The 21,540-nt window shown below is 43.2% G+C and overlaps 3 protein-coding genes across 4 annotated transcripts in view; all 3 read right to left on the bottom strand.

Annotated features, from left to right (window-relative positions):
• Positions 1-1,704: 1,704 nt before the first annotated feature.
• hoxa9a (homeobox A9a) lies at positions 1,705-3,539 on the bottom strand. The gene is made up of 2 exons (XM_088319182.1): positions 3,020-3,539; positions 1,705-2,702 (listed from the first exon to the last, which is right to left on the bottom strand). Exons 1-2 carry the CDS (start codon positions 3,537-3,539, stop codon positions 2,461-2,463), a joined length of 762 nt encoding a protein of 253 aa, XP_088175308.1. The 3' UTR covers positions 1,705-2,460.
• Positions 3,540-6,602: 3,063 nt separating this feature from the next.
• LOC148321395 (homeobox protein Hox-A10-like) overlaps positions 6,603-21,540 on the bottom strand; it is a 32,661-nt gene continuing 17,723 nt past the window's right edge. The window contains exons 2-4 of the mRNA XM_088319179.1: positions 20,105-20,291; positions 8,653-9,645; positions 6,603-7,427 (exon numbers count right to left, since the gene is read on the bottom strand). Coding sequence (XP_088175305.1) covers positions 7,153-7,427; positions 8,653-9,511 — 1,134 coding nt within the window. The 5' untranslated portion in view covers positions 9,512-9,645; positions 20,105-20,291 and the 3' untranslated portion in view covers positions 6,603-7,152. The remainder of the gene's footprint in view (positions 7,428-8,652; positions 9,646-20,104; positions 20,292-21,540) is intronic.
• Positions 14,785-16,396, bottom strand: hoxa11a (homeobox A11a). Of its 2 annotated transcripts, none has more exons than XM_088319181.1 (2): positions 15,745-16,396; positions 14,785-15,022 (listed from the first exon to the last, which is right to left on the bottom strand). In XM_088319181.1, exons 1-2 carry the CDS (start codon positions 16,394-16,396, stop codon positions 14,790-14,792), a joined length of 885 nt encoding a protein of 294 aa, XP_088175307.1. In that variant the 3' UTR covers positions 14,785-14,789. The 2 variants fall into 2 exon arrangements, with proteins under 2 accessions (XP_088175307.1, XP_088175306.1); XM_088319180.1 differs by having other exon boundaries at positions 15,733-16,396.

Here is a 21,540-nt window from a genome sequence, read left to right on the forward strand (position 1 = left end):
GCCGCCGCCACCACAGAACAGAACAGAACAGGTTCATTATTGCAGAAGGAAGTTGTGGAACAGTGTCGCCACCCGCTGGAGAAGAAGGGGAATGACACATCCTGCACAACGTCGTTTGAATGAATTTTCTGCAGCAATATTGTATAGATGAGATTGAATTTGTACTATGTTTCATAGCATGGAGTTTCTGAGAGGTAAAAGTTAGTTTTAAATGCTGAATAATTCCAGCTTGGAGTGAGTCGTTTAAATATTTAATCGAAGTGAACATAGACTGGAAAAATATTGTAATGAGGGAGAATGAGTGATCAAACTAATCGCACATTAGTTTTAATAGGATTAAAATAATAGTAAAATGAAACCAAACACAGCAATAAAGAAAATAATTAAATGGTTCAGGCATCAGTCAGTCGTATTTTCCCAAAAATAAATGCACATGTCAAATTCTACTAGGGTGTGTAAATTTATGAGCATAACAGGATACAGCTCTATAGGGAAAAAATGAGACCACTACAAAATTATTTTATGCCCAAAAATTAGATGGCGGGGTTACTACAGCCTTATACTAAAAAAAACTGTCACATATTAAATCCCAAGGACAATATTGAAGATAAAATGCTATTGTTTTTTTGAATTTTTTTTCAGTCCTATCCTCTTACGCCCCCTCCCCAAGAGGTGAATCTATATTTAAGTCGGTCCACATGCAAAAGGCTGCTCCTGTGCGTCTTTATGGTCGTCTCGACGCTGTGCAACGCGGGGTGCAGAGGGCGGAAGGTTCCCAGGTAGAAACAAAGGCTGCGTCCAAATGACCGTGAGTCGTGCATGCGCGTCCCCGTTGGGAAGAGTCCAATAAACCTGATCATTTCCGCTCGGCCTTTTGTGCAGAACCAAAGAGAAGAAAAAACAAATGGGTGCCATTCTGGAAACAGCCTAATTGTGTCTGGACGGCCATAAAGCCATTAAAAGTGGAATGCCAGACAGTATAGGAGACCAGGCGGTTTATTGCGCTGTCTCTTGGCAAGTCTTTGAAGTTTGCGTCCATCTGTGTCCCCCCGAAGCGCGTCACAACACACTCGAGTCTTCTGCTTTTAAATTCGCTTCGGAATAATCCAATATTTTCAGTTTTTTTTTAATGGGACGATGGGCGAGAGAGTTTCAGTTGGTGGTCATTTAATGCATGTTTTGTCCAAGCTGTGCAGAAATAAATAAAAAAAAATCTCTTCGTGTGCAGACTTGAACCATGCCTTGGGGGAGGTCGTGTTTGTATGAAGACTCATTGACGAAGAATCCAAGTGTTTCTTTCCGTGTGGTGGCGTTTTGATTTAGTCCAACAAATGCATCGTCATTTTCTCCCCCCAATCCACCAAAAATAGAAATGCTATCTTCATCCGTCCAAGCCCCTTCGTGTCTTTTTCTTGTTTTGTCTTCGGCTTGCCTCGCAGCGCTTTGCACCCCATAAAATGTTATAGCGGTAATTGTCTTTTACGGCTCTATAGAGCCATCACCATCCTTTGCCATCACGCCCTGTGGAGTCCAAAATGATATGCTCATATTTGTTTGGCTGCTGAAAAAAAATCTCAATTTGTTTTTTTGTTTTTTTTGTTTGTTTTTTTATTTTTTTTCATCCCCTCGTTGAATAAGCACATTTCAACGCAGCGTCAATTAGGCGACATTTGTGCAGATAATTTGTTTTATTTTAATAAATAAAGTACAAATTACATTTGAGAACCAAAATTCAGACGGTCGGCGGACCGAGAGGTAATCAATTATAACCTACAGTATGTTATTTAATTTCTCCTCACTAAACAATTGCTTTTCCTTCCAGAAACAAACAAAAAAACGTTTAAATTCAGGCTTATCTAACCAATCAATAAATTCGACAATAATTCGCTATGAGAGGAAAAATAGGTTATTGTAGGTAGTTGAATAACACATAGGTAGTCAGTCATGTAATGTAACATAGAGCTTCTGTGATATTCTAATACTTTAGGTTTCTGAGATGTAGCACCTATATATATACTTTTTTTTACCATAACTGTCAGACTAAACTCAGTCATAATTCTAACAATAAGAGAGAAACAACAAAATCCAACACATTTAACAAACTAGCTCAGGTGACTGTGAAATAGACAACAGAGAAACACATAGCTGGAAACATCCAAACACAAACAAGCACAGAGACCAGGCCAAATAATTCACTTTAACGAGGTACTAATAAAAATAAAAAAATAAAAATGAAACACCATATGAAAAGGACAACTAACAAAAGGGGGCACTGTTAAAATTGTGCAATATAAAAAAAGGTAGTCGCTTCAAACGAGAGCCTAACATGCTTCTACAAGACAATCAAGCCCAATCGGTTCTGCTATATGGAACACTAAAACGAGTTTTTCAAGAAGCTCCAGCAGAGCGCGTGAGAAAAGCTCGCCATTGGCCTCGACGTGATTCTCCTTGACTCATCAGTCACTCATCTTTAGCTGCGCCATCTTTGTTAAACTTCTTCATCTTCATCCGGCGGTTCTGGAACCAGATTTTAACCTGTCTCTCCGTGAGGTTCAGCAGCCTCGCCACCTCGTACCTACGGTCTCTGGTCAGGTAGGTGTTAAAGAGAAATTCTTTCTCCAGCTCCAGGATCTGGTGCTTTGTGTACGGACAGCGTTTTTTTCTCGTGGCACTCGCGTGGAGCCAGTTGGACACGGGGTTATCTGAAAAGAGTGGGGAGGGATGAGGGAGGGGGTGAGGACTCTCTTTTTGGGGAAGGGACGAGCGGCTAAATGCATAGAAATGTATACGCATGCGGCATTAAGGGTGAGGGAAATAAATGGCCACGTTGCAGGGGTTGCCAATTAATAGGGACCGTTAGAACAAGGGTTGGGCGTGGGGACGGGGAGGGGGCGCATAAGGAAATGGCATGTTAAGAATGGCATCTGATGTGACGCGCGCCCCTCCACGCATGCATGCAGCTTGACGTGACAGAAATATCGGGAGGAGAAGAAAAAAAAAAGACGCACGCGGAACTTACTCGGATCCATATTCGGCTTCTCTTCACCCTCCCCGTTGAGGTCGACTCCCCGGCCGGCGAGCGCCTCTTTCTCCCCGACCGATTGCACCGAGCCGTTGCTGTAGTCGGAGAGCAGCAGCGCCGTGTGCGAACCGGCAGCCTCGGGTTTGATTCCGTAATGGTGCGACGCCTGTAATCCGCTCATGGGCAGAGACCCGGACATGGGTTCCAGGAGCCACGACTGGTAGCGGGCGTCTGACTCAGCCCCGACCGGGCCTTGGGGGTGCCCATAGGGGTGGTGGTACACTGAGGAGACGCTACCCGGGAACTGAGCCGGGACGCTCCACGACGGTCCGAACACGGCAGGTTTGGACGTGAAGGTGCAAGGTCCGAGCTCGCCGTGCTCACTGATGGAAGGAGGGTGCTGTCTACCGTGCTGGTACCCGGGCCCGGAGGGGTATCTCGGCATGGAGAGCTCCTCGCTCTCGGGGAGAATGAGAGAATCGACGTAGTAACTAGTCACCGCTCCAGATGTCGACATGGCGACAAAACTACACGTTCACACGCACGCAAGTTAGCCAGCCAGCAGAGCCATACAACAGCAACAACAACAGACGGGGAAAAAAACACGCGCGCACACACACACATACACAAGCAGTAAAGAGAGCCTCACAAAATAACAATGTGGAGAAATCAAGTAGCAACTTGGCCCCTCACAGAACTACAGTGGGTTGTAATGTGGGAGCCACGCCGGCAGGCCATTGGACAGCGGACGCACGTGATCATACAGGCTGAACAATAAAGTATAAATCAATCCTCACTGGTCATTAAATACGCACACGGTCCCCAATAACAAGTATAGTTGGAAAACAGGAATAAATGAATAAAATCTGATAGATGCTAGATTGGAGAAAATATGAATGAAACAACAATGACGTAAGGAGGGAAAACTCCGTTTTTTGCCGCTGCTGCTGCACGTTAGAGCAATGCTGCAAACGACATTTTCTAAGCTCATTTTATGAGCTATTTTATAGGCCACGTAAGCACCCTGCTAACCAAAACACAATGTTTAAAACAGTTCAAGCCATGCGGTAATTTTGGGTTTTAAAAAATACTTTCGAATTTTATTCTTACTTGCACTTCTTTGAACTCTAATAACATTCAAAATGCTGGTTTAATTAGATTAAATGTGGAAAACAGCTAGTTGGTGAATTTTAAAGCCAAATTGAAGTGGTTATTTGCACCCTACAGTTTGGATAATATCTGCGGCGGGGAAATAAAACATGCTCATTAACTTTAACGTTGATTGGGGGGTTGCTTTTAACAACATTTTCGTATAACTTGCAATTCACGACACGAGCTGCACACGCGGCAAAAATACTCATTGACGTACGTGCGTAAGCGCCACGCACTATTTGCTTTGATAAATTAAATGACAGACAAAAGCATTAATTTACATTTAAACATCGCATTATGTAAACACCCGAAAAACATTTTGCAGTATTTATCTTATCAATTGTAATGAACCGTTTTTGGTTTGTTTGCTCCGCGTGAAACGTTGTGTTTGGAATTATTGTTTCATAATAAATTGTCACGTATTTACTAAAAGCACTTTTCGGTGTTGAAACGACCCCTAAATCAATATGTGTGGATCAAATAAAATAAAATAAAGACGCAAAGAGAGTGTTTGACGTGGTGCCTTCAGAATTAACTGTGTAAACACGAATGAAATATTTTGCAAACAACAGCCATGCCCAATTGTGCTCTTTAACCCGCGTTAGACTTGTTTATTGTTTGTAACGTTGTTATCGCGTCCTGCACACGTTTCACCATGAACAAATGTTCGTTCCTTGGTGTAGCCTTACACGTATATACAGCTAAAATATGCAAATGGTGAATGCAGTTTCTTTCTTTTACAATTAAATGACGCTGGGAAGTCAAGGGAGGACACGTTGAATATATTTCAAGCATGCACGTTATAATTAAAAAAAAAACGTTATAATTAAAAAAAAAACTACTAAACAGATTGCATAGAAAATCATTGCAGTAGTAGTAATTGTAGTGTTTTGAGAAAAGCACTCAAACAAACGCCAAATTAAATATTTAATGACAGCTTGTGTTGTTACACACGAGTGTGTGTGTGTTCTTATTCTTTTTGGGCATTTCCTCACAAGGCCACAGGCAATTCCACAGAACGCGCCCTTGTCATCAAAGAAACAGAAACGGACAAGGTGTACATCGTATTTGTCGACTGCCACCTTATAGGTGCACTTTGTTTGGCTAAGAGACATCAAACGAGGGTGGAGGGAGGGGTAGGCAGGAAGGGGTCTGCAGAATAGACCATCCACAAACGCCTGAAATGAGGAAAACACGCCACTATTGCAATGGCTCTCGGGCTGTAAACCTAAATCAGGGTGTCTTTTTTTCACCAATTTTACCACGGGGGCTATTGAGCTCGTTTGCTTCGGTAGATAACAGCCTGTCTGGCGGATCTAAACCTCGCCATAAAGCCCCTTCCCCTCCTTTTGTCTGAGCCACTATTGCGCAGCGGAAGCATCCGGTCTCATTGCCCACGGAGGTCGCTGTTGGCCCATTCACCTTCCCCTTCCCCTCCACTGCAGTGGTCGTAACCGAGGCCTTGTGTCTGGGGCGTCTGCGTCATCCATATCAAGGAAAAAACGATATTTTTAAACAACGTATCGTTTTTTTTATCAATGCACGATGTTGTAGATGTCGCGATTGATGTCGTGATAGTTTAAAATGGGGGGAAAAAGAAGTTTGCAGCTCAGCAGCAGCCAATGCATTTCTTGATTCGTTCCCCTCGACTCATGTCCTGTTCAGATCACGTTACCCACATTTCTCAGTCTTTTAATTTTTTTTTTAACCCTGCATTCGCTTTCCATTCGGCGTCGATGTCCATAACTGGGGCAATTAAGACAGTTTCATGTTGCAGAGTTAGAAATGCACCCCAACAACATGAAACTACCTAAACCACTCGACAGTCTATCCGGGGCCTCACGTCAACAAACAAGCCAGCACATAAATAAATAAAAAATATTAATCCAATCACACCAAACCAACCCGAACCGAGAAAAGCAGAATCACGCTAACACGTTCTACACACACGCACACACACACAGACACACGACCAACACTAAATTAAACACACTTACCATTACGTCATCCCTGTGCCGTATCCCGTTAATCCCAAATTAAAAACAGCAATATTGGATCCAGGGTGCAAGAATAAGAAACATGCAGCGAGCAGGGCCGCCTCTCCGTTTGAAAGGCTCTGCCACGACTGAAGCAGCTCTTAGAGGAGAGGGAGAAACCTCATATAGCAGCCAGTCATAAAACTCCACAATAGCCGCCTGCGTGCAGCTAAAACGCCTTCGAGCCTCATTTCTTAATTATTTGCGATGCTAATTGCCAAGCACAATTGCCTCTCGTCTTAAATACAATCCAAATGGAATATTTTGGGAGTTTGGCTCACACAAAAGATTAAACACACACACACACACATGCACACGATAACACAGGGAACACAAATACAAGTAGCTACGCACTGCGCCAGAGCGATAATTTATTCAGCATGACACAAAAAAAACACAATGTCGGTATGTACACAAAACAAATGTACAAGTCAAAAACATGGGCGCACGTGCCTCGTATTTTGTTTTTTCGTGGAAACGCCACTAAAGATTGTTGCTCGGTTTACACATACACACAAGAGGCCCGCTTACTAGACATCTAACTTGGTCACAGGTGGGTCATTTCTTTTTTTTTTTTTTTTTGGGCAATAATTATTTCATGCAAATTGAGGTCAAATATTTTCCTAAAGGTTTGACTAAAAACAAGAAATGTGTAGTTTATTTTATTTTATTTTTTTTATTGGATGGAATCTACTCCTTTGACTATCTAGCCAATAATTCGACGGGAGTGACGTAAACATCGGAAAACATTCCACATGTTTCCACTTTGAGTCACATATGTGTGGAAATCAAGATTCAATGGCTCACATGTGAAATGGGTGGGGCGTGGTGGTCGTTGTGGCAATGGAAGAGGGGGGGGCGGGGCGGGACAGTCATTGGACTAATAATCTTATTTTTCCTTTTAATGTGTTCTTTTTTTTTGTTTTGTTTTCACCTCGTTCATCACGAAAATCCGTAGTTGGAGGTGAGCTCCCGGATCCTGTTTTCCCGCGTCATTTTCTTCAATTTCATCCTGCGGTTCTGGAACCAAATTTTGACCTGTCTGTCAGTCAGGTGCACGCTTTTACTGATCTCCAGGCGGCGCTCTCGAGTCAGGTACATGTTGAAGAGGAATTCTTTCTCCAGCTCCAGAGTTTGGTGCTTGGTGTACGGACAACGCTTCTTCCGACCGCTCTTTGCAGTCAGCCAGTTGGCCGCGTTGTCACTTTTCTTGTCGCCTGAAAGGGGACGACACACACGCACATGTTTTAACATGCACTGACTGCGTGATGGGCTTTTAAATAAAAGTGTGGTTTTGTATTTTTGGTTTTTGATTTTCGCAATTTTCTCCTATGGTGTGTGTGTTTCTTAATAACTCGTTGTTGTAGAGCGTGCTCGAGTTTTTGTGTACATTTTAATGTTTCCATCTCTATATTAAGAGTGTATGTATTTTTCCGGCGAGTTAATGTGTGCGTGTGTTTGAGTTGTATGTCAGTGTGAATTTGTATATTTGCATCGATGTCTAGGTGAGCGTGTGTGCTTCTATTTTTGTGTTTACATCTGTGTGATTATTTGTACGTCTGTGCCAATGTGGATTTTTTTTTTAATTTGTAATTAGTATTTTGGTGTCAGTGAGAGTGTGTGTAGTGTGTAATCACTTAGTAATAGTGTGTAAGCCTATTATTAGCACTGTTGGAGTTTTTGTGGTAGTCCCGTCAGTGTGTTTGTACCATTGTGTTGTGTGCGCGTTTTTTATTTTTTTTCATGTGAGTTTTTATATTTACGTATTTGCGTCAAAAAGTGTGTGGATTTGTATCGAGTAGTCCAACATTTTTTTTTGTATGGTATTTGTCATAATCCATTTGTGACAATGTGAGTATTTTTTAAAATGATTTTTGTGTTAATGTTTTTTGTATTTGTGCATCTGTGTCGATGAATGTGCATGTGCATTCGTATTCCATTTACTGTTTTATTGTAGCCTGTGTGTGTCTCTGTGTGCGTGTCTGTCTGTCTGTCTGCCAGTGAGTGTGCACTAGTGTGTACGTGTGCTAATGTATATCAGGGCGTCATTGAGCGCGCGTGTGATGCAGCTCGCGTTTACGCGCATGGGAGCGTGACAGGTCAAAACTAAACAACGTAGAAAATTTGAAATGACGTGAATAAGTTTAACGTGTGAGTTTACGATCGCAAATAATTAAACCGTAATATATTATTGTACAGGAAAAAATAGGACACTCACTTAAAAGTGAATTTAGCACAAACGACGTCAATTCATCAGCTAAGTAATATAGCCTATGTGTATTGTTATTACAAGTTACTGCTCTATTGTCTTCCTTTTGATATACTTGCAGTATTAGACATGCACTGATCAGTTTGCAAATATTCCGAAGACGCGTCTTTAGGTTATCAAGCTTAACAGGTGCTGCATCCTAAGAGAAAACACCCACAATGAATGTCGACTACCTTTGTTGCCCTTCTCCGGCCTCTCCTTGTCCTGCTCGTCTGTCTCCTCAGCAGAGGAGTCTTCTGCATCCGTGGACACACGTGGATCTTCATTCCCGACCACGGCCTGGGGCTGCCGGTCCGAGTTCCCCGCGGACACGGGCTCCTCATTGTCCCCGCTCCCTTCTTGTGTGGCGGCGCCTGGAGCTTGCGTGGAGGTCGTGGGCGAGTGGAAGCGGGCAGGGGGGCCGGAGTGTGAGCCCAAATGAGAGTAGGGAGACTGTGGGCCGTCGGCGTTGTAAAGTTTATGAGGTTGTGCATGGGTCTGAGACAAGCGGAAATAGCACGGCATGGGAACTGTGCCTCCTCCGCCGGCTCCGCCGCCGCCATCGTTCACCGAGCTGGCCGGGGCTAACCTGGAATACGTCAGGTCTTCGGCAGCGGAAGCTTTGGGGCACTTGGACTGCTCATAAAGACAGTAGGTGCTCTCTTCCTTAATGTTCTGCGGGAATGAGCAGGGCGTGACCTGAGGACCCACGGAGCGCTCTTGGTCCACGCGACATGACCTCTGCGCGTCCATCCACATCTCCATACCGGACAGGTAGGCGCCCGGAGCGCTGACCACATTTTGGGGTCCCACGTCAGCCCGCTTGGGGATACCTGTGAAGTATCCATAGTTATGTAGTCCGTAAGGCACTTCGGCGGCTGCGCTGTGAGGCACGCACACGGCGGCGCTTCCCGTGTAATGACCTCCGCAGTTCTCAGCCCTGCCGCTGATCAGAGAATCCACTAAGAAGGCATTTCCTGATGGACTGTCCGAACATGACATTATTGTCGAGTATTTTGGCGAAGGGAGAAGGTAGCCCCCTCTGTCTGACATTTCTTGTGCAAAACATGCTGGATATGATTAGGAGCACCCCTCATTCTAGCGTGTGCGCCGGGCGGCCAATGGGAAGCTTGCAAAGGAGCTAAGTCCCGCCCACTCGGCGCCGACGTAGAACATCTATCAAGCAGCTGAGGACGAAGAGAGCGCAGCCATCACTATATGCCTTCTTCATCTTGCACCATTAGTGCATGAAAAAGATCCGCGTTCCCCGTGACACGTCACGAAAGTTGAAGGGAACACAAACGCAGGAATGTACAAAGCATCACATGCCCCCGACGTAGGCATAAATAATAACTGTCTGCATCAAAACAAATTGATCTCCCTGAATGGGTCAGATCAAGTCGAAACCTGCACGGCTGCTAAAAACGCCCCAAACAGAAAAGCCACGGGACTTTGGAGGTCATAAAATGTTTAAAATTTGCCGATGGGGATTCCACCTCAGCTCCTGCTGGCTGAGCTCCTCCGCTCAAAAGAAAGAAAGAAAAAAAAGAGCCAATTTGTTTAAACTAATATGGCCTGGGGAAAATTGGAGCGAGCCGAATATTTTTTTGCGCTCTTGGTTGTCATTCGAAGGCATGACCTTACATAACCTCCACTTTCTCAGATATTTCGAATCGTGTAAAAAAACAAACATATTGAGCAAAGCTCTACAAAGGAACTTTAACAGTGAGCTCTATTTTGTCACCATGATGAAACAGTAAAATAGTTATTCGGAAGTATTTAGACAGGGGGAGAAACAGGTTTTATAATTTAACAGTTCAAATAGTCGGATGAATAGAAGCTATACGTTTATGTGAAAATATCCGTTGTCTAACTGCAAGCATTAAAATGTTACAGAAATCTATTGGCCTACTTTTATGAATTTTAGGTAATAAAGGCGTTCATTATTTTGCCTCCACAGCGTGAATCACAACTGTTTTAACGATGATATTTTTTGGGGCAGCGGGTGGGGGGTATTTGTCATTTATTGTAGTTAGAACAACCTAATAAAGTGGTGTTAATACTTGTTTGCCTCCACGCAAACAGCGAGACACCGCGTTCAAATTCAAAGTGTGTGTGTGTGTGGGGGGGGTGTGAGCGTGAGTGTGTGTATGCGCCACACAGCGTGATGTTTGCACGTACACTTCATCTTGTTGCTCCAATTCGGGGCCATAAGGGCCACAATAAAACTTTCCTTCCAACATCCTTGCAGGGTCCTTGGCCATGTGCACTCTTATTGCTCAAGTTAAATTCGCCTAGCTTTGACATTAGCGGACCCAGGTGGGCTGCAAGACTCACACGGGGGGAAAAAAAATAACACGAGCGGATGAATGAGCAAAATTAAAACATGTTTTGACTCCAAATAAATTACCGGCAATGTATGGACCACGTGTGCGCTTATAAAGACAGATGCGAATTACCAATACATGGATATATGCATATTTGTATACATCTGATGCACGATATTGGGGAAATACATGCTTTATGAGTGTTGAATATTTTTATGGGTAATGCCATGCTTAACATATGAAAAAATGAAAATTTCACCATCGAATGAAATCATTTATTTTCACGTGGCAAAATAAGCACGGTCAATGTATTAATTGTAGTAATTTATTTTTATGATATATATATATATATATATATATATATATATATATATATAATAAATAAAATATTAGACTAATACCCCTATCCTGTTCACCTATTGGATGGCGTTGCGCATTTAAGGTTGCAGCTGATTGGTCAGAGTCAGATAAAATACACTATATTAAACTCATTACATGGTTCATTGTTCATAATGGCAATATTTTTCCATGTAGCCTATTGCACAGCCCCGATATACATATTTGTGCACATTATTTATATTTGCATACATATGGTAAATAAATGTGGGCGACACACACCCACACACACTATCGGTGTTGTATACGCAAGATTTTAATACTTTCCTTTGACATTACTCAAGCATACACTCTACATATATTTTAATAAATGCAAGTCAGTTATAAAACACAGCGCTTATATTTTAGATTTCAAAACTTATAAGTGAAAAATGCCAAATTGACCAACAACAGTTTCAAAGTATATCTTCTCCCCTGGTGTCCTGCCAGCCTCTTGGACATATGAGCCAATGGGGGAACTAAATACATCAATTAATTACATGCGTCCAGTATTTTACAATTTGGGCCTGTTGTGGAGCAGGAAATAGGGGGCTATCGATATCTTTCCGTTACAGTTATTAATTGTAGCTATTAAATCTTCATTTTCACAGCTGCCCAGCCATTTTAGCCTCCCGACAGTTTACTCTGACCACTGGCTTTGATCAAGGCCATATAATGGTGGCCGAAGAGGCACTCAGGGTCGGATCATGTTCGTCCAGAGTGCAGCGATGAACAATAATGCGGCGTTTTATTACATCCAGCGGAAGCATTTATTTTTCACCAGAGCAAAAAAAAAAAAAAAAAAGGAAAAAAAAGGGGGAAGTCGAGCGGATCCACACGCACTGACGTCGACAGACACCGAATAGCCTCAAGGGCAAGATGTTGGGTCCAAAGGGCGGAAGGAAAAGGACACACAATCTGCGTGTTATCGCAACCAACAATCGACTTTGACTAATAAGACTTTTTATACACTTGGCACGTTCGCTAAGTGTTTTGGAAGGACGTCAAGCGCTGCTGTCTCTCAAGAGGAAATGAGGAAGATAAATGCGCTGCTGTGATTTAAGAAGGTGACTGCTCGAACGCGTGTTTTGGGTTTAGCCACCAACACAGCAACTACATGTTCCACACGTCCAGAGGAGCTTTTACTTGGAGGTTCGGCATGCGTGCGGCTCCTAGCCGCGACTTGGACTTTTGAAATTAAGAGCACATGCAATGGCGCACATTTGTTGCCTTTTAAGAGCCCCGGGGAAGAGCGTCTTCCGCACGGCGCTGTGAGCTCCAGAAACTATGCAACGAGGCTTTTTTTTAGTTTCGATATCGCCCATAAGGGAGGCGCAGATATTCACAAGGCAAAAGGCGGTGATTTTACCTGCCTGTGTTAGAGGTGAAACCTCCACGGCCGTGACATTGGTTCCAATAGCGCCGCCCGGTGGTAAAGTGGAGTCCAGTCCGGGATGATTGAGGTGGCCGACTCACGCGAGGGATTCCTGTCCAAAAATGAAGTCCTGGCAGGCAACAAGAAGTGTTTCCCCCCCTATCCTTCCTCTTCCTGTCGTGGCTCTCGCCTCCTTGGTAACACAGTTAATAACCTTGGGTCTCAGACGGTTTATTGCAGTGCACTCCAATTGTACAAATGCTCCAGACCCTCAGACAGCTTTTACGACTGCGTTGCCTCGGCAACGGGGAGGATGTCCCGTAATTAGGGCCAGAATTCCAGCGCGCATGTAAGGGATGCGCGCAAGGCAAGGCCGGACTACAGCACAGAGGGACAACCATAAACTTCAGCCTCTCTCTCGCCGGCGTTTATGACCCTTTTGACTGTCATATATGAACGCCAATGCGCTGCGGCTAGCTACCATAAACACGGAGATAACAACAGCAAATATGGCGACCCTGCCCAAACCTAAGAGCTGTTGTTCCAAAGCCAATATGTGGCGTGACACTTTGACGGGAAAAGACAGAAACTTTTAGAAAAGCACAGAATAAAAACTGAGCAGAGAAGAATAGTGCATGTTTTCTGCACATAAAATGTTATGGTGACTATTAACGAAAAAGATAAAAGCATTCTTCGAAGAAATTGATCATAAAAAGTGAATATTTGAGTTCATTTAAATGACTTATCCCAGACAGACGTAAAATAAGAGCATTGCAAAGAATTTGCATTCAGGTCAACAAATCATTACGATGCAAAGAAATATATGTTTATTTGATTTTGGGGGTGTTAAAGTTTGAATGTGCCAAGCCTTTATTTTTGAAGCCATCTTTTTTTTTTATTCTTGCAGAGGCTGTAACCCTTTCCAGAGCTGTGTGTGTATAAAAGTTTGCTCAATAAGTTTGCACAGCATATAGCATATTTTTTTTAAATGTTGAACATTTTTAAAGGCGTAAAACATGACTGCTAAGTAATTAATTTACTTCAAACTAAGGCATTAAGACAATTTCTCCTCTCCCCCAAAAATGTTACGCACGTAACACACACTCAATTACACTATTCGTCAAGAAAAGTTTGCATAAAATTCCTATATTGTGCAAAACGCTTCACGTGTCCAAATAACGCTTTGTCAACCCAAACCAAAACACACGCAAACAAACAACACTGCCTTCAAATATATTTTCAGTTGTTTTTATTTGGAAATATAGTATAATACACAATCGTGTTTGGGGCTTAACAAGTAGGCGATTCAATACGTTGACCCTGACCAGCTTTTAGCCCTGACAGCATACATGAAATTGACGTTTTATATTCAGATTAGGCGTCAGACCGCAATAAGAAAATGTTTCCGAGTCATGAAAGAAAAATTAAATTGTGTTAGGCCAAATTAGAGTGCGTAGGAGGAGACCCGCTGCATGTTTCTATACCTGTGTTTTGGGCGTGTACCTCAGTGCAACTCCCGTGGATCCGGAGGACGAGCTTATGTCTCTGGTGGTTATAGGCCTGCAGTATTTGACTTTTAAAAAAAATCAGTTTAAAAAGAAATTCTAAATGGCATTGTGGGGTATTAAAAAGACAAGTAGATATAAATACATTTAACCTGCTTGTTGTCATAAAGTTTGCCTTGGTTAGCCGTGACATAAAAAACATAGTAAACGAGTGGCTACAAAATAAATAGTTACACACACAAAGAAAGAAAAAACATTACATTACATTCTCATTCGCTCGGACACTATTTGGTCACACCAATATTTGTACTGATTCGCTTATTAATTAAACATAAGTTCCGTTTTGTGATTCATTATTAAAAAAAATACATTTTGATAACAAAATACACTGGTTCAGTCAGAGTAAAAACTGAATTTGAAAAAATAAAATAAAATAAGGACGCGTGAGTCAAACTATTGCGTGAGGTGGGCGTTCATTGCGCGCGCAATAGAGTCGCAATTCCAAAATTAAGAGCTTGAATAGCACAAGAAACGTCTATGGAGTGAAATGTTTTTTTTGTTTTTTTTATTTTTATAAAAGTCTTCATTCAAGCTCGCGTTTTTTCAGTCATTCAGTTGCCTGTCCGCGAACTTGAATTGCACCACTGTTGTTTTGGCGGCCATTGTGGCGGTGCACGACAACAACCGCAGCCTGAGAGAGTCCTGGCGTTGGTGGCAAGACGCCCGCGTGGGTCCAAATAAGTCGCTCACTAGAGCAGAGGGTTGGATGTATAATACTGCAATCTGTCTCTGTTCAGCTTCTTCTCCTTCATGCGTCGGTTCTGAAACCAGATCTTGACTTGGCGGTCGGTCAGGTTGAGCATCCGAGACAATTGCAGCCGCTTCTCTTTGTTAATGTACACACTAAAAAAGAATTCTCGCTCAAGTTCTCTGATCTGATATTTGGAATAAGGGCACCTCTTCTTGCGGGTTCTCTGTCCATCTGTGGGGGGGGGGGGGAAATGGAGAGACTCGGTTAGAATACGCAGCAAACCTATTCAATGTGAAATGATGATGATTTCCCGCGCTCGCATGGTTGGAAAGTAGACAATATGAAAAATAAGCACTTGAGATATTCGCTCGCATATGTCACCAAAAACATTCCCCAGTTGAGTCAAAACAGTCGGTGCTGGTTGGCTTTGACCTTTTCCAGCAGGGGAGGCAGCAGCGGGCTAAATATTCTCCTCTCACTATTACTATGAAGAGTGGCTGCAGCTTTTTTTTTTCTTTTTTCTTTTTTTGGAAAGACAATTCACCAAGCCTATACCGTGAGTAAGATGAGGCGAAGTACTTTAACGTAAAACTCGTATAACTTGACAGTCAGAGCAAGGCACCGCCCTCATAATAATGCAGACATTTAAAGAAAAGCTGGACGGATTTCGTTTTAAAAAAAATGTTTCTATTGGACTCATGCAGATTTTCTATTAATTTGTGGAAATAAGGGAAAACCGCACCTCTTTTGGTCAATTTCAAACGTCAGGGTGCAGTTTGTAACAAAGTTTTGTTGCTAGGAGAGAAGAGGAGGGGGTCCACAGACCCTCTATAAACATTATATGCTTATAAAACAGCATATAAAAATTTTAACAGCGGCGCACAAGATTACAAAGTTTCTCTCATAAGCAAGGTGCCGACTTTAATACATGCAAAACTTACTGCTGCTGCCACTGCTGCTGGATTTCTCCTCATTGTTGCCGGAAGACAGCTCAGGGCTGCTGGTGTCCTCCCGGGGCTCCTTGGCTTCGGCGTCCCGGCAGGAGGAGCCCGAGCCAGAGTCGTCCGGAGCCGAAGCGGGCTGCTTGCTGTGCGTTTTGTCGCCGGAGTAGCCGTTGGCGGAGGGGCTCTCCGTCACCGTGCCGTACGCCGTCTCGTAAAATTGGTCGAAGGCTTGCGGTAGGACGCCGTTTCTTCCCACGTTGCCGTAGAAATTGGAGGATCCGGCGGCGCCGTGATGGTGGTGGTGATGGTGATAGGCGGCGGCGGCGGCCGCCGGGCTGCTTTTGCCGAAAAGCTCCGACTGCGCCGACAAGCAGTCCCGGTGCACCATGTCCTCGGCGCCCGGGTAACACGGCGCCAAATTGCCCCGGTGCGGCCATTTACTTGACGCGTCGATGGCGGCGTACTCCCGGAACGTGACCTCCCTGACGGGCTGGACCTGCGGGAGGTTCGAGGAGTACGAGTAGGTCATGGGCCGGGTGGTGGGACTCTGGGATAAAAAGGAGGGCAGCGCGGAGAAATCGGTCCCCGCCGACACGTAGTAGGTGCAGCTGGGTAAATACATGTTGGAGCCGACAGGGACCCGCTCGTCAAAATCCATCATGGTATCGTCGGAGCCCGGGTTCTACGCCTCGACGCTGGCCTTGGATTCCTCCACACCCGCCGTGAACATGGCTCTGAAGCGCCGTGCTTTCTCGCCTCTTTCAAGCAGGTCCGCGAGGCAGAAATTTGGAGACGTAAAGCTGACGTGGAGAGCCATCGCCATCCACTCCACGGAGGCGGGAGTCACGTGACCACGCGGCAAGAAATTGACAGATTTTTCAGTGTGTGCGTGCGCGCACGCTGCCTGGCGCGTGCATACCCCCGCGCGCGAGGGTGTGTGTGTGTGTGTGTGTGTGTTAAGCTTGACATTGATAGTTTATCGCCATGTTGGACTCGGAATGAATTCTTTGAAATTGCAACAAATCAGACCGAGTAGAAACTACGCCATCATTCCTTCATGACGGTTTGCGATTGCACCAATTTCTGCTCAATAATTTGCAATAACATCGCCAAATATCACAATACACTCTTCTCAGGTAGTTCACCTTCATGTAATATATATATATATATATATATATATATATATATATATATGACTTTGTGCACACAAGCAAGATTTGACGCAAAACAAAACAAAAAAATGACAAAGTGGAGAATTATGCGCAATACAACGTGAATTGGAGGAAGGAGACGGTCAAGCTTATCTCCCAAGTCTGCTTTTAGAATTGTCTTAGTCATCAGCATTTGGTGTTTTTACAACACCAAGCATTTGGCTCAGTGCGCATTTGGTTATCAGGGTCATGTTCAAAGTAGCGGCTAATGTTTCAACAGTCTACAGCAAGGTGAAAATAAATATAGGGGAGGCAATATTCCTCCAAAGAAATACAGAGGATCAAATTTATAGTCTCAAATTGCACCTTTATTTATAGGTAAATTCCACATGAAGGCAACATATTTAAAGTGGCGGATGTCATCATTTTCTTGCAATGTATTTGAACACAAACTATTATTTCAAATGGTACGTGACTTACAAGTGTATTTTACTTCATTCCAACACGGAGGAATAAACCGCTCCATTTCTCCCAGCACGCTGTGCCACTCCACTTTTACGCGCGGCTATTTCTTCATGTTTTGCTGGACATATTTATTAATACGCGTGTCTTCCAACGGTAAACCATCTTCCAGATGTTTTTATCTGCAATCATTTTTTTTTATCACAGCACCCCACAGGTCCTTGGAGGTTCCTGTATTTTATTTTTTATATTTTTTAGAATTTGTCTGTTGACGCCATTTGAGTCGTCGCCGCTTTTCAAAGCAATTTCACACCGAACTTGCATGCGCGTTTGTATACACTTTCTGCCTTTTATTTGGCGGTGCTGTCACAGAGCAGATTGTGCTGCTGCGAGGCCACCATGGAGCTTGTTTTGGAGTGTCTGCAACCTGACTCTAATATGCTCTGAATGAGAGACTTGAGCTTGGATTAAGACCGCTGTGGCTGGCCGGGGCCCCCACAAGACATGCCAACATTTGGGCTCCTGGTAGCCCAAGTGAAACACAAGCTGAAAATATCACATGCTAATATGCTTCTTGCGTGGCTTTTAACATCAGGAAGCAACGTGCCGTGTGGCCCTGCGGCTTTTGTTATATTTGGGGAAATTACAGGGAGGGGGGGGGGGACAAACAAAACAAATCTTTTGCAACTTTAAGACTAACACGCTCCGCCTCTCAGTCACTCCAGACTAATTCTAAGAGGTGTGCAGAGGCTTTTAAGCTCTAATTGAGCACAGGATGCACAGGAAAAGCAAAGGCATGCAAGCTCTGCACAGACCTGCGTTTTTATAGCTGCTGTGCTATTCTGCTGAGACGTTTTTCCCCCCACAGCCAGGCAGACAACACAAAACTGGCCAAGCGTGACGGCAAGTCGCCACCTACACGGATCCAAAGTCAGCAGCTCGAGGGACACAACAACACAACAGCGGTAGGATGCACTTGCGACAAATCGCCGTGACTTAACACTGACTGATTGGCTTTTTGGGGAGGAAAAAAAAAATCTAAAAATAGACAATGAGCGCTGTTAAATGGGTTTAACCTTGAAGGGAAGACTGCCTGTGCATCATTCTTGTGGGCTTTTTGGCAAGCAAAGTGCAGTCTGGCACGGGAAGAGCTCTCAAAGCCAAAGCTTTGTCTGAACGGTCGACTTCAAGTTCGGGGGAGGGAAAAGAGGCACAAAGAGCAAAAGGGCCTACTGTGCTTAAGATGAAGTTGCGTTCATTGCTTTTGCGTTTACGCATGCTTTGGAGGGGGGGGGGTCATAAGATTGCGCTTTCATGTCAACTTGAGGCGAGGGGCAATTATCATTATATAATTATATATATAATATATATATAATTATCAATCATATTTGGGAAAGGTGTCATTTTAAGTTTGTGCAGAATTTGTCTTAGGGTGATTTGTTATTTTGAATATGAGGGGGGGGGTATTTTGAGGTCAAAGAAACTTTCACGGTATTTACCGTATAATAGTTTTGAGCTGGGGGGGGGGCGTAGTGAGTGAATATCTCGTCTTAAAACGACATAAAAAAAAGACTAAAACTTTCTTATACAGTATTAACTTAATAATAGTGTAATATGTTGTGAATGAAACTACAGTGAATTAAACCATAAATGCTCAATAATTTTAAAACAACAACCTTCAGAATTTAAGTTGAAAGAAAGTTTTTTTCCCCACCTTGATAGTCTTATTCTTTTGTGAAAGAAACTGGGCGAACCCATTTAAGGGAAAACATAAAACCTCAAAACAACATACTTTGACATTTTTCTTAAATAAAACTTGACATTTTTCATTGGAAGAAAAAACACTAAACATTCTCAAGCGGTATTGACTTCATGAAAGAAACCCAAATTGCACCAAGGAACAATATTGACCTTGTGTACACATCCACAAGTTGTTTAACAAGCTCTATTGCAACATTCTTTCATTCAAATAAATTGAATTGTCGGAGAAACTCCAAGGTGTTTTTTTTTAGCCCCCCCCCCCCAAATAAGTGGACACATAGATGAGCCAAACACGACCGTGTGCCATAAAACCTCGTTAGACTCCAAGTCAACAATCTATTGAGGGTACAGTTTAACGCCACATCAGGTAGGCCTGTGGGCTGTAAAGCAGTCTAAATTGGCGCATTCAACTCTTGCAGGGAAAAAAAGCCTCCTGTAGTTTGAGTCCTTCAGTAGAAGAAAAAAACCACACAGCTTTAGGGCGGCCTGGTTTTGTTTTCATTTTATGGTGGAAAAAAAACGGAGAGCTATCACACCTGCAACTCAAAGGCAAAATACGATCTAACTTAACAAAAGAGGAACAGGCTCCGACTGTGTCTTATGATTCACATTTGGAATTAAAGTGGAAGGAATAAAAAGGACACGTCAGATGTGTTAAAAGTATTGAACAAAGCGCTTTCGCGGTGCATAAATGAACCAGTGCGCAATTATTCCGATTTCCTAAATACCTCATCCTATATGCACATATTTAAATCCTAAACATTTGCATATTATTTGTGATGCTCCCACGTGCGTTTTTTAAGAGTAAAATCTTGTTTTTGAACTTGAATGATACACGCTTGCCGTCTGCACCGACGCCAGACTGCAGTTGCACGGGGAGTGTAAAACCATTTGGGTGGAACAGGGTCAAAAACATTTACAGCACAGAGTTTAGGAGCGGAAAAGACAACGAGGACAGAAAGGTGAGTTTAAAAAAAAAAAGAGAAGAAATTAACCTGATTCGAGGCGCTTCAGATGACTTCTTTCTCCCCTTCAGGTGGCAGAAAACGTACACCGGGACCACACATGAGCCTCGGCTGGAAAGTGAGCAACTCCACGGTCAACGGGAGCACCTCTGGACACGCCAGTGGAGTTCCACAATGGCGGTTTTGCCCGTGGATCGCATTTCGGGACACAATGGACCTAGACAGAAGGGAGGAAAGCGGATTTTAGTGCCTCAATAAATGAAACGGGCAGCATGTGGAAAGTGAATGTATTCACACACTGCTTTACATGTGTGCTGTAAAACGCATTTCAAGGCAGAATGCTCTGCAGCTCACATTTAGGGGAAAATGCCAACAACAATTGATGAGTACAAAATAAAAGACATGATCAACATTAATCTTAAATATATACTTAGAAAAGTTCTGTTTTGTATGTTAGCTTTCATGAACGCAATGGCTTATCTTCTTAAGATAAATTTAAACTGGAACTAATTGGTCATATTTTAAAAATATTTCACGGAAAAAAAGATCATATGTGACATGCACGTGCGTTTAAGACGAACAACTGGAGGGAGATTTTTTTTCCCTATGTTTTATAAAGCTCGAAATTGAAGTTGCGTTTAAAAAGTCGCACTATGATGCGGTTTCAACGCATTTAAAATACATAAAGCAGGGTCGCTGGCAAATTCTTAGCCATCTGTTTTTAATTGCAATTAAAAGAAAGACCAACCAGTTTTTTTTTCATGACATTCGTGCTGCATGCTGTGCTAACCTCCATAATATATAATTATATCCGCCTCATTTGTATGCATCGGAATCTTTTAAAAAATATATAACGCGCAAATAAAGAGCAACAAAAAAATTGTTCAAGATTTTTTTCTGCTTATTTTCTGACACACTACTTGCACAAAATGAGTCATTAAAAAAGTCACTGCAAATAGCTGCTTTGCACCATTATGAAATACTCAGAGGGGGAAAAAGCGAAAATTGCTGCTGAAACATGACAATCATTTAACGCAAAAAGAAAAATTTCACCTCTCTACATTTCCAATGCATTACAATCTACGATTTATTATTACGCAACAAATTGCGACTTCATTCTAACAGCAAACGAGTTTAGCTACGGGGGATTTCCGAGCTATTGTAGCCCAATGCGCCAAATCTGGACATGGAGGATTTGGCGTGATGTCGGTCACGCGTTGAATTTGTGAGCTGTCACGGTCTTGGACTGAATTTTGTTGGGGGCGGTTGTGAGATTATGGTCCAACCTTGAGCCACCGAGCTGGGCCACATATTGGTGGCCGTGTGTGTACGTGTGTGTGCGTGTGAGATTGTGCACACGGGCCTCGCTTCCATTACTTGCAGACAGCGAAGGTCAATGTAAAGAGCACAATGCAGCACGCTGTTGGCCTCGTCTGGCTCCAAGCGCGTCTGAGAGGCAGCTGACT

This window comes from Idiotropiscis lumnitzeri, chromosome 16, assembly GCF_059441095.1.
Source record: "Idiotropiscis lumnitzeri isolate Australia: NSW breed Sydney's pygmy pipehorse chromosome 16, RoL_Ilum_1.0, whole genome shotgun sequence".
NCBI lineage: Eukaryota > Metazoa > Chordata > Actinopteri > Syngnathiformes > Syngnathidae > Idiotropiscis > Idiotropiscis lumnitzeri.

What these genes read in the sequence shown, in the direction of transcription:
- hoxa11a (XM_088319180.1), bottom strand. Translation starts at nt 16,396, where the DNA reads ATGATGGATTTTGACGAGCGGGTCCCTGTCGGCTCCAACATGTATTTA. An exon ending in CAGCAGCAGTGGCAGCAGCA is followed by an intron (nt 15,023 to 15,732) that starts GTAAGTTTTGCA and finishes CCCCCCCCACAG; the next exon opens with ATGGACAGAGAACCCGCAAG.
- hoxa9a (XM_088319182.1), bottom strand. Translation starts at nt 3,539, where the DNA reads ATGTCGACATCTGGAGCGGTGACTAGTTACTACGTCGATTCTCTCATT. An exon ending in GAAGCCGAATATGGATCCGA is followed by an intron (nt 2,703 to 3,019) that starts GTAAGTTCCGCG and finishes CACTCTTTTCAG; the next exon opens with ATAACCCCGTGTCCAACTGG.